The sequence below is a fragment of the Heteronotia binoei genome, chromosome 12 (genome assembly GCF_032191835.1).
Source record: "Heteronotia binoei isolate CCM8104 ecotype False Entrance Well chromosome 12, APGP_CSIRO_Hbin_v1, whole genome shotgun sequence".
Classification (NCBI taxonomy): Eukaryota; Metazoa; Chordata; class Lepidosauria; order Squamata; family Gekkonidae; genus Heteronotia; species Heteronotia binoei.
The window spans coordinates 68943814-68962558 of NC_083234.1; the positions used below are offsets into that span (position 1 = coordinate 68943814).

The following is an 18745-nucleotide window of genomic DNA, read 5'->3' on the forward strand; positions in this document are numbered from 1 at the left end:
ACATCATCACGTCTTTATACTGCCTGTCCTCTCAAGAAGCTACAGGCAGCATACATAGTTCAGCCCTCCTCCATGTTATCCCCACCACCTATAATGTAAGTTAGGTTCTGTGTGCCCCCCCCCCCCCGACAACCAGATTCTCAGCTGTATGGGGCTTTGAACTTTGGTCTCCTCAGATCTAGTCAGCACTCTAACCACTACACAATGCTGCCTTTCTTGGTTTATGCCAGCACCTAATGACCCATACAAAGTAGGCCCTCTACCATTCCTTGGCTACTGTGAGGTTCATAAGAGATCTCTGCATTCCATTAAGTCATTAAACTCTTGGGGACAGTGTTCTAAACGTGTGGAAGTCAGATTTTGAGTGGAATTCCACTTCTAGCAGAATTTGATGCAACCCTCATTTGTTAAATGTCTCCAGTGCTTTCCCACCAAAGCATGTGAAGCCACATATAACAACCTTTGAAAACCATGCAGTTAAGGTGAACCTAAAAGCTAATGAATGGCAACGTCCAACAGACCGAACTCTGCGGACTTCAGCATTCTCATCATATGGAAAAATTTAAAGCTCATGACTGAAGTGGAAAAAATTTCCCAGTAAGAGTTCAAAACAGTAGGAACTACTAGTGAGAGCTTACTCTGCATACTCAGTTCTGACCAGTATAACGGGAAATATGTCCCAAGAGCAAACAGCAGGTAATTTAGCAGATGTGCAACTTTTTTAAAATTAAAAAGCAGCCTTAAGAGGCTTGTCAGTTTGAGTGTGAGACTGGCGGATGGACAGGGCTGCTTTCCCTTGGATCTTTCTTTCAGGCAGGTGAGACAGCACCTTGTAGGGACTGTGACTGAGGGGGACACAAAAGGAAACAATCAAGTGCCCCTTCTCTCCTAGCATTCCTCTGTTCAAACAGACAACCTCATGAGTATTTTTCAGATTAAAAAAAATGTGAGAAAATATTCATACAGTTCTGTCTTTTCCCCCAAGGTACACATGACCCATATTATTAAAAACCAAGTACCTTTATTTGGACCCAGAAGCTGCTTGACAACTCAAACAGCTGCTGTTGGACATGATACCGTCTCTGTTTTGTTGCCAACAAATGGGCTGTGGCACCCTGCACCAACAACATATGTTTGATTCCTTCCAAACTAGCCAAGATGAGGGCACGTAACACCAATCCAGCCCAGGTGTTATCCATGGAAAAATGCAGAATGGAAGTGATTCCTTCTCCACCCTACCCCCAAAAGCCAACAATTTTATACATATGCCATAAGCATTATTGGAGAAAAGGTGCTAATATTATCTTCATTCCCAGAATGCCTTGCAGGGATGCCATAATAAAACCTTTTTACTGTAGCCACGCAACCATCTTTTATCGGAGACAGTTCTCAGCTTTGGCAGTTTTATTTTCTGTGCCCTGGAATACAGGGGCAGTTGAGGTTAGGAGGAGGGTAGAGTACAACTGGCCATTCCTCCAAGGAGCCTAGGGTATCAATGCCCTAATTTTCTCTATGTTGTGACCAATTTTCCCTCTAAGCTGAGTTAGGGGGAGGGACAGTGGCTCAGTGGTAGAGCATCTGCTTGGGAAGCAGAAGGTCCCAGGTTCAATCCCTGGCATCTCCAAAAAAGGGTCCAGGCAAATAGGTGTGAAAAACCTCAGCTTGAGACCCTGGAGAGCTGCTGCCAGTCTGAGAAGACAATATTGACTGATGGACCAAGGGTCTGGTTCAGTAGAAGGCAGCTTCATATGTGAGCTAGTCCACAGATTTTTAGCCTCCAGCTCACACTTTTTTGTCTTAGCTCTGGAAAAATAGCCTCAGAGCAAATTAATTTATACAGTAGCTCATAACTTTAATGCCAGTAGCTCACAAAGTAGAATCTTTGCTCACAAGGCTCCAGAGCTTAGAGTATTGATTGTGTCAATGCAATGGAGGTAGGGTAGGTTGATCTGAGTGTGCGGGAATGGCCCAAGCTCACCCAGACACCCTACCCCACCTGCCTGAATAGATATAAATTACCTGCCTACCAACTTCTTCTCAATTGGATCCAGAGAGAACTCCAGTTTTTTGGGTTACACCTCTGAGGATACTGGCAAAACGTCAGGTCTCACAATGCCAAGACCATGGGCACGCAGCCTGGAAAATCTACAACCAAAAGTCACCCAGACAGTGGGCAGCAGCAAGAAATCACACTGGATGTGTAGCATAGTGAACAAATCAGGAAGGCCCCCAGTTTGAATCTTGCCTCTGTCAAGAAGTTGCTAGGTACCGTTAAACTACTCTCTCAAACCCAAACCCTGCCTGCCTTCCAGGGCTGTTAAAGATGATCTGTGGGAGCAATGTGAATATCTGAAAGTGCTATATAAATGCCAAGTACTATTAAGAAAACATGAGGCAGCTTTAAAAATGGAAAACAGTATTTCAGAGACTGCTTTTTTGGAAAGAAAATTCCATGCCAAGAATTTCAGCTCGTCATAAAGTTAGCATCAGTTTAGAAGAAACCTAAGGGGGAAATGACTGGAGAGTTAGGTAGCATAGCCCTGACCAGTGAGAGATGGAAGCGCTGCAGGCTCCAAGTCAAACTGTGCAGCCTAAAATGGGAGACCCAGCTGAACACAGCTACAGAGGTTTATCAGTGTACTTAGTCAAATCCTGCTACCATGCCAGTGGGTAGACACTCCCAAAAGAACGGATGCAGCAGTTTTGCTACCTAGCACATGCCTTCTTTACATACCCTGGAGATAGTGAATAACCCAAATCACTCCCTCCATTGCCTACCCACAAATGCACACACACTTAAAGGGTACCTTGGGACTCATGGAGGAGGAAATGGTGGGAGCCAATAAGGCAGTTTCCCTAAGAGAACTTCCAGGGAAAAGATTTACAGTGAGATAGTGCCATGGGGAAAAGGTGTGCACACACACCAGTGCCACATTCCTGATAGATACTGATTGGCTTCTCCCCTTCAGCTCCTCTTGATACAACTTTAAAGAGACACATAGTCAGGCCACAGATTTCCAAGGACTTGTCTAGCAGAAAGTCAACAGAAAAGTATGCTCCTGAGATCACTTCTCAGCACTTCAGTGAAATACCCCGATATTTTGCAAAAGCCTCCATGTTCCAATAGTCATATCTGCTTGCCAAAAATGCAACAATCCCTCAACGATAAACACGTCCATAGTGAAAGGGGGGGGGTCAATGAGGAAAAACATGATTCAAACCAGCAGGGGAAATTATCGATTTAAAGACAAAAAGTAATTAGTATCATCAGAAGAGGAACAAAAGCAACGAACCGTTGCTGGAGACCCAGCTCCAGCCATATTGCTATCTAAATTTACAACTCTTTTAAACAATACTTGCTTTTTCGTTGGTTTTGTGTTGTTTTTGTGTGTGTTTGTTTTTTTTACAATGTCATGAACCTCTGTACAGATAAAATCTAAAGGAATAAAATACGACTTGTGATATTTTTGTACAAATAGTTACAAATACAATGTCTAGGAGTCCAGTTACATTCTGTATACAAACTGCTTTTGCTCGGGATAGGAGACCCATAAGCTGCCTCTGCAATGTCTCACTTTCTTGAACTCAATCCACGTTCATTAAAGCTAACAAAAAAAGGGATCCTTCCATTTTAAATAGCGTCATCACCTTGGGAGGAAGGTTGCAGAAAAGGAAAAGAGGCTGATGGCCCTCGGCCACTTCTCAATAAACAAGGGCTTTCTTTTCTGCACTGGGTATCAGGAGAGAACTAAAATCCGTGATTGGTGTTGAGTGCGCACTGGGATGCTTTTAGCCATTCCAAGAAATCAATGTGACTTCCTTTTCTTCTTGTGTTTTAAATAGTTAAATTATCAGGACATAAAGTACTTCTCTTCCCCCCCCACCCTCCAAAAAAAAAAAATCAAAGATCCTTCTCCAAGTTCACTAGGTCACTATCCACTTCTCAAAACAGGAGTTTAAAAATTAGGTTCCAAAGCGAACATCGCTTTTGATCAAGAATGAGATGACGTCTTCGTATGCCTCCATTGTCGTTTTATACAAAAATATATTTCAAAGCACCCCCCCCCTTTTTAAATACAAGTTAATGTCCATAATGCCATTTTGATGGGAAATTATGAACCCAATACAATCTTTACCTGAAACTCCTCTAGTATCTCTGCGGCCCAGCCCTCATTTGCTGTTAACAACGTTTTGCCATGCCAACACAGGGGAAGTACCTTAATTTTCTTTGCCCAGCACAATGGCATCATTGAGTGGGACTTCCCCACTGAACATTGTATTAGTTTTGCTCCGCTTAGAGGCTTCAAAATAAATCCTTTTCAGTTCTGTTTGTGTTATGCTTTGAAGTTATGCATAGGAGTGGTCAATGTCAGCTGACCGTTGGGCGCCACCTCATTCCCATCATCCTCCAACAAGCCCGAGACGTCCGCGTTGGGAATGCTGTCATGGTAGCTGCTAAAGCTGATGTTGTCTTCCTTGAGCTCAATGGTCCAAAAGGGGGCGTTCAGTTTCCGGTTCTGATACTCGCGGTACATGTAGACGGCACCCACAAAGCCCATCAGCAAAACCACCAAAATAATGATGACCGTAAGAATGATGATGTTGAACTGCGTCCACGAGACGTCGGCTAAAGTGGAGGTGCTGTTGTCAGAGGAGCTGATGGGGAAAACAGACGGCACCATAGTCTGGGTGAAGGTGCTGTTGATAGCTGTCGTTGGAAAAGCAGTAGGAACTGTGATGTTTGGAGATGAAGGGATGAGTCCTCTGTCTTCTGGACCAGAAGTGGATTCTACAAGTTTAAAAACAAATGACAAGTGGATTTGACACCAAAGACCTAAGAGATCAGCTTCTTCCCAGGCTTTTATCACCACCTCAACAACAGAAATTAAGGAAATACTATAGCAAATACTTTTAAACTTTTGACATTAGCTTGTTCTGTACTGCTGCTAGTTAATAAAAACTCTCATTAATGACAAGTCTTTAGGTAAAAACCACATCCCCTTTGCTCACTTGCCCTGCATCATGAACTTTGTGATCTTAAGGTGGCCATTTTTCCGCATGCAGATTTCATTTGCCATTGCCATTAGTTATACTTTAGGGGAAACTGGTCAGGTTTCTGCCAGCTTTGGATACAAAGCAGGAGTCAGTTTCACCTTTAAGACCAACTGAGTTTTATTCAGAACGTAAGCTTTCGTGTGCCAAAAGCACACTTCTTCAGACAAGGGGATGAGGCACAGTGGGCTGAAATACATGCAGCGTGCTGTATTTCAGCCCACTGTACCTGATCCCCTTGTCTGAAGAAGTGTGCTTTTAGCACACGAAAGCTTACGTTCTGAGTAAAACTTTGTTGATCTTGACTCCTGCTTTGTTCAATTGCTTCAGACCAGCACGACTGCCCACTTGGATCTAGCTTTGGATACAGATTTTCTTTTGCATCAGGTTTGCCACCTGGAGACATTTGTGTGGCCTTGCAGAGAATTGGCTTGTTTTCACTGCGCAGATTGATTGTTAAAAGGCAAACAGTAATCGATGATTAAAGCTTTAGTTGGCCATACTGATCAATTAAGACATACAGCCCAGCCTATACAGAGCAACAGAGTGTGTGGAGGACACAGTCAGTACCCCATGTTACATATCATAATGCATGCGACCATTCTAAACAGCTGTTTGCAAATAATGCTGCTCATATGATTTCTATTATAAAATGGATTCCTCTAAATTCCAACCTTTTTAAGGGCATGAATCACCTTGTTAAATCAGCAGTGCAAGAACGAGCAATCCATAATCAGAGGATATAAAGAGGCAAAGCCATACTTTACATGGTTGATCCGTGACCGATCAACCACTGGATTACTGAATTAAATGAAGGAATGTATTTCAGAGGTGGAGCATAACCTTTGGTCCCACAGTTTTCCCAAAGTTTTGATTCACCATCGTAGGGGGATAATGAGGCAGACGATACTAATGCTTGTCTTTTGTCCTCTATGGGGCTAATTGTAGCATTGCAAGAGTTGCAATCCAACTACAACAGGGGTGGTCAAACTTGCTTAATGTAAGAGCCACACAGAATAAACGTCAGCTGTTTGAAAGCCACAAGGCATGAACATCAGATGAAGGAGGGAGGGAGAGGTGGAAAGAAAGCAACTTTAACTTTAAATGCATTCTCCAAGCTTCTGGCTAGCTTGGCTTGGATAAGTGATTTAAAGAGACAAATGCTTTCTCCAAGCTGGCTGACAGGGTAATGGGAACTTTGAGAACCACACAATATGTGTGAAAGAAATGTAGCTCCCGAGCCGCAGTTTGGACACCCCTGAACTATAACAACCCTACAAAAGGATTCCAAGCTAACTATAAAACTCTTCGTGCAGCTGCTTTGTCCTCTTACCCACTGATTTCAACAGAAACATCAGACAATCCAGACACAGATCTCTTATTCCACATTATTTCTGCTCTTGTCAAGGGTACTCCAAACATGAATGGTAGGTGACAACATTACCCCTCTTGGTGCAGTTTCCTCCTTCAGGATTTCTGAAGTAGCCTTCCCGGCACATTTCGCAATGAAACCCAGCTGTGTGGTAAAGGCAGCCAATGCATTCTCCCGTGTCCGGCTTGCAGACTCGCAGTGACCGGGCTGGGTCCACGTTCCCATTGCACTGACATTTTATGCAGATGCTGTCGGAGTTATAGTAGCCGCTGTCACACTGGGTGCAGAGGGCACCCGTGTAGCCAGGTTTACACTTGTCACAGGTTGGTGTGTGGTGACCAGATTCTGGAGGGAGAAAAAAATAAAACCATTGGCCAAACTTGGCATGCTGCCACCATTCTTCAGTCACCAAAACTGAATGTGGGAAGCTGCTGTATACGCAGTCAAAGCACTGATCTGTCTATTCCAGGGGTGGCCAAACTTGCTTAACTTAAGAGCCACATGGAATAAACATCAGATGTTTGAGAGCCGGAAGGAAGGAAGGCAGATAGATGGGGCAGGGAGAGGTAGAAAGGAAGCAACTTTAACTTTAAATGCATTCTCCAAGTCAGCCGATTGGGCAGTGCAGTCTTGAAGAGCCACACAATATATGTGAAAGAGCCACAGTTTGGCCACCCCTGGTCTACTCATTCATTCAAAATGTTTTTTCTTTTAATCCTGCACTTTAGAAAGTATTTCTGAGGCAGCATATGGTGTGGTGCAAAGTACTGTCATGTCACAGCTGACTTATGGTGGACCCTGTAGAGCAGCGGTCCCCAACCTTTTTGGCACCTTTGTAGAAAAAGCCCAGCAGGAACTCATTTGCATATTAGGCCACACCCCCTATGCCAAGCCAGCCAGAACTGCTTTCCTGTGCATTCCTGCTAAAAAAAAAAGCCCTGCCATCCAGTAGAAAATGCAAAACCATTTGGACTAAAAAGTAAAAAGAAGCAGCTGCATAAATATCAATAAAATCAGCATCATTCATGAAAGCAGAAAAAAAGAAGGGGGAAATAAATAAAACTAGCAGTGTTCTGATTTAAACCAATAATAAAATAGTCAGGAAAAACCAGCAAAAGATAAAATAGCCCAGTGGTCTGGTGTAAACCCAGCAACAAAAGCAGAGGGGGGAGACAGAAAGGAAAAAAGTAATAAAACAAGGTTAAGATGAAAAACTCAACAAAGGGCTCGGGGAAATTAAGATAGCTTCACTGGTTGCTTAAAAAGCCTGCAGGCTCAGTGCCAGGAATATTTTTGTAGGAAAAGAATTCTAAAAGCACCAGCATGGAAGAGTCCCCTTCCCTGTTCAGCCACCTTGGTTTCCAAAGAAGGCACACAGAGGAAGGCCTCTTGAAGTTCATATTAACTGTTGGGGGCAGCATTTCCCCTTAAGCTGAGTTAGTGTGAGCTAGCCTCCAGCTCACAGATTTTTGTCTTAGCTCAGGAAAGATGGCCCAGAGCAAACTAATTTATGCAATAGCTCACAACTTTAATGCCACTAGCTCACGAAGTAGAATTTTTGCTCACAAGGCTCCAAAGCTTAGAGGGAAGAAGATGATGACGACATTGGATTTATATTCTGCCCTCCACCCTGAATCTCAGAGTGGCTCACAATCTTCTTTATCTTCCTCCCCCACAACAGACACCCTGTAAGGTAGGTGGGGCTCAGAGGGCTCTCACAGCATCTGCTCTTTCAAGGACAACCCCTAACAGAATTATGGCTGACCCAAGGCCATTCCAGCAGCTGCAAGTGGAGGAGTGGGGAATCAAACCCAGTTCTCTCAAATAAGAGTCCCTGCATTTAACCACTACACCAGACTGGCTCTCTTACACCAAGTATTGGTGTATTGGTTGCGGGGTCAGAGCTACATGAGAGAAGACGCTGCTCTCACCCCATTCAGGGTCTAGCCAATATTGCGTGAAGTACTCTGGCTGACAGTGGCTCTCCAAGTTCTTTCCCAGCTGTATCAGCCCAAGATCCTAGATTCACTGCATGCCATTCACCACCATGCTCATTTTCACGCACTCAATGACAGCCCAAATCTGAGGTACCAGATTTTTAGGGATGTCATGGCGAGACAAACAAGAGCTAGACAAAACAAGAGAGAGCAGATCAGCTCCCTGATGAACCAAGTGAGCAGGCAGTGAAAGATGGGCGAGTCAGAGCAAGCTGGCATCTAGTAAGGAAAAAGAGAAGGGGGAAAGAATTTAGGCTACTCCAGGTAGCACCAGATAGAAATCAAGGAGACAAATAATACAGCACAGGCAAGAACACAAGAGAAAAGAGTGTGCTGAGGTGCACAAAATGAGCTGGACATATAAGGGGAATGAGTAAGAAAAAGCAAGCAGGCAATTTATTCCTAGAGTGTCTGTAAGACTGAGGTCTCATTTGCAATGATGTCTCCTGAAGCTCTACCACTCCAGACTGCAGATGGGGATTCACATGATGGAATACTCCATCTCAATCAGAAACTAGGATTGTTGGGGAAAAGGTGAGGACAGAACCCCTTTTTCTTGACACCTAGTTTCCTATATGGAGGGGAGGAGAATTGTGTGAAAGAACATTCAGTGGTGAGAGCTCCCTCTTGCAGTCTGAAGTGGTACAGCCCCGTCACAGTCCGATCAGCATAATGAGAACCAAGCAGCGTATATGGAGGGGGAGGGATATGACAGACACCTTCCTCACACTAAATGAAAGCAGTGCAGGGAAAGGCGGGCATGAAAGGTCTGTCAAATGGAAAACCAGGACACGAGGGGTGGAAGGAATAGAATGCTAACATGAAACCAAGAAACAAATACATTTGAAAGTCAACAAAAATATAAACAAGACAAGAAGAAAGAAGGAATGCAAGTACAGAACACAGAGTAACATGCACACAGCCATGAGATGACAGATTATTAAGGTAGTGGCTTTATATCCTACCTTCAGATTCCCCCCCAAAAGACCACCCGACACACCATGGCTTATATCAATTACAATCCAACACCATAAGCATATTCAATAATAAAATTAATAGCATATTCAACTCATCAATCCCAACCAGTAGTATCAATTAAGCAGTGCCAAGAAACCAAAAGCACTAAAGATGATGATGATATTGGATTTACATCCCACCCTATACTCTGATTCTCAGAGCGGTCACAATCTCCTTTTACCTTCCCCCCTCACAAAAAACACCCTGTGAGGTAGGTGGGGCTGGGAGAGCTCTTACAGAGAGAGCTCTAAACAGTTACTCTCAGCAAATACATCTTCAGATTATGTCAACTGCACCTCCAGAGAGTCCTAACTTAGGGGTGAAAGCTGAGAAGGCTCTTTCATGAGATCCTACCAACCTTACCTCAGGACAATAAGAGTTCCACTCTGGGCAGGTTCATATGGGGAGAGACAGTCCCTCAGATACTTTGGACCAAGCTGTTTAAGGCTTTCAGGTTCAACACCAGCATGCTGAATTGCATCTGGAAACAAACTTGGAGCTGATGCAGTTGATAAAGCATTGTGTTTATTTTTTTTTTAATATTAATTTTGGCAACCCCATTCAAATTCTGGCCACTGCATTTTGCACAACTTCAACTTTCTGGACTGACTTCCACAGGTGCCTGTTGGGGTGTGGTTGCTGGAGGCTGCCGATTGATTTATCTCCAACACTTCTCATTCTTTCTATGTCTCTTTGTGCTACTCCCTGTGCTACTCCCTACTTTGGGGAGGGACGGTGGCTCAGTAGTAGAGCCTCTGCTTGGTAAGCAGAAGGTCCCAGATTCAATCCCTGGGATCTCCAACTAAAAAGGGTCTAGGCAAATAGGCCTGAAAAACCTCAGCTTGAGACCCTGGAGAGCTGCCGCCAGTCTGAGTAGACAATACTGACTTTGATGGACTGAGATCTGATTCAGTATAAGGCAATTTCATACGTTTATATGTACTAGCCATCATAATATTCCGCATGGGTCAACAGAAGCCAGCGGAGAACAACAGCAAGATCAAATGTGTTTGTGAGCCCAGCTGAGCAAAGGTTCAGTGTGTTGAAACTGTCCAGTAGCAGGATTTTCTTGGTCAAATGCAAATTTTAAAAGAACAGCCTTACTTATTCGACAGCTGCCAGTGGAAAACACCGTAGAGCAGGGGCACCGGAGACATTCGTGGTGATGTGAGCTATTTCGGTAGGTCTGGTCTTTACATTTTTCACAATAAGCACCTTCCGTGTTTCCCTGACAGTGCAGACAAATGCCTACAAAACAAAAACAGAAATGCAGAAGTTTGTAGCGGCAGGTGAAATGAAGATACTTCTGATTTAGATGTGGGTGAGATGAGGTCTCCCCCTCACCAAACCCAGAGACAGGGGGAATTACTTCCAAAGCAGGTCACCAAATGCATTTGTTTTTCATTACGTTAAGGTCCAAAGTAGGTTACTGAAGATTCTGAACCAATGCAAACTATGATCTAAAACACCAAGCAATAGAATTAAGAGGAAAATCCATCAGTTAAGACTCCCAAATACTTGATAAATAAAATGCACTGACCCTGATTAAGTACCTGCCTAACCTCTGAAGGTGGAGATACCTGAAGCAGGGCCTCTGTTGACCATCTTAACACACAGGTATGCTCCGACATGACAAGACTGTGGTCATACTGTGGTCCCCAAGCCACTTAGAGGTCAAAACTAGTACTTTGAATTGCACCCAGAAACCTATGGCTCTGTTCCAACCAGTGCTCCCTCTAAGCTGAGTTAGTGTGAGTTAGCTGTTTTTTTACCCTCCAGCTCGCACATTTTTGTCTTAGCTCAGGAAAAATGGCCCCAGAGCACACTAATCTATGCCGTAACTCACAACTTCAATGGCAGCAACTCATGAAGTAGAAGTTTTGCTCACAAGACTTGTGAGAGGGAGTACTGGTTCCAACCCTGGGTGAAATAAGATAAACCCGGAGGGTCTCCAAGTGAATGAAGTGACTGTCATGTTCTCAAAAAGCTGCAGTTTCCAAATGCAGATCCTTCTAATTTAGCCTAGCCTAACAAATTCACAGCAGGTGAAGGAAAATTAGGCATTGGGTCATGGAACAATTGAAAGATGCAGAGCAAGTCGGGAAGAAGCAAGTCAAAGTGACCTGAAGCTTTTGACTCCAGAGAGCATAAGTAGAGATGGTGCCAAAGAAAGGCATCTAAATACAAGGCAGTGCTGGTGCCCACAGAAATGTCAAACCAGACACTAATATGTAAACTAAAGGCATCAAAGGCCTTACTCCAAGAGTAAGATCTTGGGTAAACATATGTGTTACACTAAAAACTAGGGTTGTCACAAATATTCATGTTTTGTATCTTCCAATGTGAAATATCCACATGCCTACTTTGTTAAAAGTACCTTGGATATGCAGCAGGTTCAAGAATATTTTTTTTGGCATGGCTAGAAAAAGCAGTGATTAGAGGAAGAAGATGACAACTGCAGATTTATACTTCACCCTTCTCTCTGAATCAGAGACTCAGAGCAGCTTACAATCTCCTATATCTTCTCCCCCCACAACAGACACCCTGTAAGGTTGTGGGGGGGGGGGGGAGAGAGAGCTCTCACAGCAGCTGCCCTTTCAAGGACAACTCCTGCAATAGCTATGGCTAACCCAAGGCCATTCCAGCAACTGTAAGTGGAGGAGTGGGGAATCAAACCCAGCTTTCTCTTCATCCCTCTCCTTGCAGGGTGGTTGCCTGCTGAAGGAGGAACTGGATGACAGCCACGGAGGTCAGCTGATGAAGAATGTCTCTTCCTTCCACCACCACCCCATCCCCCCATGCTTCTGCTAAGCTGCAAAGCGGCTGGCCATGGATGGAGTCCAAGTCTCTGCTACCAAGCTTGGTCCCTCTGCGACAATGCAACCTTCAGGTCATGGCATGCATCCATTCTCCTAATGGGATTTTCAGCAGTTTGGAATGTGGGGGGGGGGGCGGGGGATGATGATGCAACATTAAGCCAACAGGTCCTTGCACTTCCAATCGCCACCTTTTTAGAAGTATATGCCCACACACATACACAAGGATGAGTTCTCTCTACAGAGAGATTCAAATGATTGCACAGCTTTCTACCATGCTAGAAGGCAGAACCCACCAAAGGAGAAGTTTCCCTTTATATATCATCCCCAATTTTAAAAAAAATGCTCCAGGCATCCATTAGAGGGCACCCAAAACACGTCTATTAATTTTCCTAAAACCAAGCATATAAAGCTCTGACCTGGATAGCCAAGACTAGCTCAATCTTGCCAGATCTTTGAAGCTAAGTGGCAGTGGCCCTAGTTAGTATTTGCATGGGAGTCCACCAAGGAATACTACGATGGTGACATCATGGCAGGCAATGGCAAACCACCTCCAAATGTCTCTTGCCTTGAAAACCCTGCACGGCTGGCTGGGACTTGAGGGCAACAACAACAAAGCATATACAAATAAAAACATACATCCCCTATTTATTTCACAGTGTGCAAGTACACCAGTCATGAAAGAACTGAAAACGTTCAAGCCAGGCATACTTGCTTTCAGTGTGACTGGATGTGTTTCTCTCCCTGCAGAAACCTGCCATGGTTGTTAACAAAATGTGAGGCACACAACTAGTTTGGAAGCAAGTCACCAGTACCAGTAGAGATGCTGGAATATGCTAGCTCAGGGGTGTCAAACATGTGGCCTGGGGGCCAAATCAGGCCCCCCGGAGGGCTCCTATCAGGCCCCTGAGCAACTGGCTGTCATCTGCTTCCTTCTCCCTCTCTCTTGCTTCCTTCTGCATCACAGCTTGCTTTGCAAGGCTTGCTCAACTGCACAGGAGCTACAGAGCAAAACCTCTACTTTCTCCATTGGCTGAGGCTCTTCCCTTGGGGAGGAAGGGGGGGAGGCAGAGCTTGCTTTGCCAGGCTCTCTCAATCGCACAACAGAGCTACTGAGCCAAGCCACTCTTCATTTATGGGCTGAGGGTCCTTCCCCTCCTGGTCCCCTGGCGAAGGAAGAAAAGAGCCAGAGCTTCGTTTGCCCTGTTCCTGGGATCCCATCAGAGAAAAACAAAGAAAGCACCTTTAAGACCCATGAGTGCTAACGTTTTAAGCATATTTTAAGTTTTTTCAAAAAATCTTTAACTGTGTTTGTCTGTGTCCTTTATAAAGTTTGTATCTCTGCTACCTAATCTTAAATAGGTACACACGCGTCCTGGCCCGACAAGGTCTCATTTATGTCAGATCCGGCCCTCCTAATAAATGAGTTTGACCCCTGGCTAGCAAATCCTTTCTGAGTCAAGAATGTACAGATCTCTAGAAGTGGCTCAGAGTATTTCTAAATGTATATACTGTATATATTTGTTAAGGGTCGGGGGGGGGGAGCATCATCAGCTGATTTATGGCAACCCCATATGGTTTTCAAGGCAAGAGACATTGAGAGGTGATTTGCCACTGCCTGGTATTCCTCGGAGGTCTCTCATCCAAATATTGCCCAGGGCTGACCTTGCTTAGCTTCTAAGATCTGATGAGATCAGGCTAGCCTGGGCTACCCAGATCAGGATGGTCACGCCAACTAATAAAAAAATGATCCACAAAGACTCTCAGAAGAAGAGAAACCCCTTCCCTACCCCTCCTTCCCTCTGCCCCGGCAGCCCTTCCTTTACCTGTTTCGCGATGGCAGTTCTTGGAATGGTTATTGCACCAACACGGTTCGCAAGCGCTTTTGTTGAACTTGGAATACCCTTCTTGACATTCGGCACATTTCGGACCCATCGCTCCAGCTTTACATTGACATATTCCGGAGCTGTAAAAGAAAAGGGGAGAAGAGGAAAGATGAATTGGGAACACATATTAGCCTCTCTGGAGCAGTCTTGCTGGGAGGAGGGAAAACACTGCAGGAAGGGATCTGGAGCAAGAATGGGCAGCAGCCCAGCACAAGGTATTTTGTCTTCCAAAGAGCACACAAAGCTGCCTTATATCGAGTCGGACTGTTGTCCTGTCAAGCCACTGCTGTCTACTCTGACCAGTACTGGATGTCCCAAGTTCTCCAGTGAGGGGTCTTTATCAGCCCTGCTGTGGAACATTTCAACTGGAGATTGGATTCTGGGATTTTATAAACAGAAAGCATCTGCTCCACCACTGAGCTATAGACCCTCCCTAATACAAGATAAGAACATAAGAGAAGCCATGCTGGATCAGGCCAATAGCCCACCCAGTCCAACATTCCGTGTCACACAGTGGCCAAAAAAACCCAGGTGCCATCAGGAAGTCCATCAGTGAGGCCAGGACACTAGAAGCCCTCCCACTATTGCCTCCCCCCAAGCACGAAGAATACAGAGTATCACTTGCCCCAGACAGAGCGTTCAAACAATACCCTGTGGCTAATAGCCACTGATGGACCTCTGCTCCATATGTTTATCCAATCCCCTCTTGAAGCTGTCCCTGTTTGTAGCTGCTGCCATCTCCTGTGCCAGTGAATTCCATGTGTTAATCACCCTTTGGGTGAAGAAGTACTTCCTTTTATCTGTTCTAACCCGATTGCTCAGCAATTTTATCGAGTGTCCACAAGTTCTTGTATTGTGAGAAAGGGAGAAAAGTACTTCTTTCTCTACCTTCTCTATCCCATGCATAATCTTATAAACCTCTATCATGCCACCCCTCAGTCAACATTTCTCCAAGCTAAAGAGCCCCAAGCGTTTTAACCTTTCTTTATAGGGAAAGTGTTCCAACCCTTTAATCATTCTGGTTGCCCTTTTCTGCACCCTTTCCAATACTATAATATCTTTTTTGAGGTGTGGTGACGAGAATTGTACACAGTACTCCAAAAGGAGATCTAACTGGTACATCCCAAGATTCCTCATGGTCTTGTCAGAGATCCAGGGATGGCGTTTCCAGCTTGCACGTACTCTATGTGGTATATAAACGCAGGAGGTAGCCTCACACTTCATCAGAGCCTTGGTCTATCAAAGTCAGTACTGTCTGCTCTGACTGCCAGAAGATCTCTAAGGGTCTTTCACATCACCTACTACCTTTTTATCTGGGGATGCTGAGGACTGAACATGGGATACAAAGCAGATACAAAGCAGCAGAACTCTGATTGCTTAAGCAAATGTACTTTTATTAGGTACTAGATGACTGGGGAAGGCAACGGCAAACCACCCCCGCAAAAGTCTGCCAAGAAAATGTCATTATGTGGGTCAGTAACAACTCGGTGCTTGCGCAGGGGACTACCTTTTAGATCAGATCTAGCAGTAAGGCCAACAAAGGTAGCATCAAGATTCTGAGCGCTGTAGCCCTCACCTGGATAGGCCATGCAAGCCCAATCTTGGAAGCTAAACAGAGCTGACCTTGGCAAGTACTTGGATGGGAGACCTCCAAAGGAATACCAGGGCCGGGACACAGAGGCAGGGCAGGCAAGCAAGCCACCTCTCTGAAACGCCCAAACCCCAGTAGGGGTTGCGAGAAGTCATCATGACTTCCAGGCGCGCACACACCCCTAAAAAAGAGATTCTGAGCACTATATACTTGCTAAAACTATGACATTTAGTCTCTTTTTTACCATAAGTTACAGCCAACTAATGGCAACCCCGTAGGATTATCGACAAGAGAAATGTAGAGGTGATTTGCCATTACCTGCCTCTGTGTCATCACCCTGGTATTTCTTGGAGGTCTCTCATCCAAATACTAGCCAGGACCGACCATTAGCTTCCAAGATCTGACAAGATCAGGCTAGCCTGGGCTATCCATATCAGGTTAGAATAACCAATTAAAAACCTCTTGGCTGAAAATGGTCCCCCACTGCCAGATAAAAGTCAAAGGAATTTTACTTGCCTAAGTGACAGCATCACTGATACCTGCTGAGCTGTTGTCTTACCTGCACAACAGTCTTCCAATACAAAAGAAGGAGGATGAGGAGGAGAAAGACTGCAGATTTATACCCCGCCCTTCTCTCTGAATCAGAAACTCAGAGCAGCTTACAATCTCCTATATCTTCTCCCCCGCAACAGACACCCTGTGAGGTGGGTGGGGTGAGAGCTCTCACACCAGCTGCCCTTTCAAGGACAACTCCTGCAAGAGCTATGGCTGACCCAAGGCCATTCCAGCAGCTGCAAGTGAAGAAGTGGGGAATCAAACCCGGTTCTCCCAGATAAGAGATAAGATAACACTTAACCACTACACCAAACTGGAGAAAAGGCACCTCCCTTTGTCACACACAGCAGAGAATGCCTCTTCTGGGATGAAACAACAATGAGAACTTTTGTGGACTTTGATGACTAATGGGTTTATTGTGATCTAAGTCAACTTCAGATGTGTGCCATACACAAAAGTGTATGTATTAGCACTGTAAGGCTCTTTGTTAATTTTTCTCCAACAAACTATCACAGAGCCCCGCTACCATCCTTCTGTGATGCCTGTTGCAACATCTGTGTGCATCAGCTAAGTATAAAGAGTGCCTTTTAATTTAAGACTATTGTTTAATATTCTTATTATGCAGAGGCTGGCCCTGAAGACAATAATTTGGTAGCTTCAGCTGGCACGAAAGCACAGCTGCTCACTTGTTAAGGGAGGGGTTGCAAGCTGGTGCAAACACACACACTACCAGTGCTGGAGAGACTTGGCTGGCAGAAATCCCTGCACCTTCTTAGGTCTGCCAGAGCCCATCCCCCTGCTGACTGCTCCTTATGATAATACCAGAGCAGCAGAACTGGATCTAGTCAGGTGTCATTTGAAACCCCTGATTTGCATAAACAATATGCTACCAACAGGGGGGGGGGGACATCTAGCACTACTATGTAAATCACAGAATAAACAATTAGACTATATATTCAATAAGGTGTTTGTGTTTTAAATATACTCAAGCATAGCCACCTTCAAGAGGGGTTTAGATAAAAATATGGAGCAGAGGTCCATCAGTGGCTATTAGCCACTCTGTGTGTGTGTATCTATCTATCTATATGAAAAAATTTTGCCACTGTGTGACACAGAGTGTTGGACTGGATGGGCCATTGGCCTGATCTAACATGGCTTCTCTTATGTTCTTCTGCTCATACTTTGACTAAAAACATAAGAGAAAATAAGAGAAGTCATGCTGGATCAGGCCAGTGGTCCATCCAGTCCAACACTCTGTCACACAGAGGCCAAAAAACCCAGGTACCATCAGGAGGTCCATCAGTGGGGCCAAGACACTAGAGCCCTCCCACTGTGCCCCCCCTAAGCACCAAGAATACAGAGCATCACTGCCCCCGACAGAGAGTTCCAACGATAAGCTGTGGCTAACAGCCACTGATAGACCTCTGCTCCATATGCTTATCCAATCCCCTCTTGAAGCTGTCTATAAGAACATAAGAGAAAAGAACAAAAGGTAAAGGTAATCCCCTGTGCAAGCACCAGGTCATTACCGACCCATGGGGCAACGTCACATCACAACGTTTTCTTTTATGGGGTGATTTGCCATTGCCTTCCCCAGCCACTTACACTTTACCCACAGTGAGCCGGGTACTCTGACTACAAAAATGTAATTTTTACATAAAACATTTTTATTCTATTTTCCCATTTATAATGGAGCCTCGAAGAAGCCGCTGAAGTCAACAAGGTTTAAATATTCAACTTTGTTCCCTGCATTTTAGCACCTCATGCTCACTAGATTCTTGCTATTAAACCTCTCAGCCAAGAGATGGTGGGAAAGGAAGTGATTTAACTTTTTAAAAGGGGGAATTGGGTGCTGAAAAGTTCAAACTTAAATGCTTCCCTGGCAGGATATCCCACTGGACATGGATAGCGCGAAGCCATGATCCGGGTGTATGCAAGAATTAAATCTTTCAACCAGAGATTTCTCTCTGTCTCTCTCTTTTTGCCTCTGGTCAATGCATGTATAAAGCCCTTTACAACATCCTCTTTCATAGCTCCCATATAGGCCAGACTGTCAAGCACTTTGCCAGGAAAAGGTCAACAATCTAAATGTGCGTAAACCACACGTGCACACTCATGGTCCTGTTATAAGGGTGATTTTGTCTTTTTTAAAAAAAAATGCCCCTAAGGACAAAGGCCGATAGCTTCACGTTTGCAGACAGAACTGCTCTTTCATGGCGAGAATGAGCCAGCAACTACCTTTCATTTTTTAAAGATTACCTTCCTTCCCCACTTGTATATATTTGTTATTATTAAAGGCACCCTATCCCTGAAAACTCATAAGTCTGCTTTGCACTTCTGCCAGTTCATATCCATGCCTTCAGCCACCAACAAGTTGTAATAAACCGTCTGATCTGAGCGACAAGTAGTGGGGTCAGCTTCTGTTGAGTGACAAGTTTTGGCCTGCTGGTCAAGGTCAT

At 44.7% G+C, this 18745-nt stretch overlaps 1 protein-coding gene across 1 annotated transcript in view; it reads right to left on the reverse strand.

The window, feature by feature from the left end:
- Nucleotides 1-3224: 3224 nt before the first annotated feature.
- MEGF9 (multiple EGF like domains 9) overlaps nucleotides 3225-18745 on the reverse strand; it is a 103043-nt gene continuing 87522 nt past the window's right edge. The window contains exons 3-6 of the mRNA XM_060250631.1: nucleotides 14081-14220; nucleotides 10543-10686; nucleotides 6497-6769; nucleotides 3225-4789 (exon numbers count right to left, since the gene is read on the reverse strand). Of these exons, the coding sequence (XP_060106614.1) occupies nucleotides 4335-4789; nucleotides 6497-6769; nucleotides 10543-10686; nucleotides 14081-14220 (1012 nt within the window). The 3' untranslated portion in view covers nucleotides 3225-4334. The remainder of the gene's footprint in view (nucleotides 4790-6496; nucleotides 6770-10542; nucleotides 10687-14080; nucleotides 14221-18745) is intronic.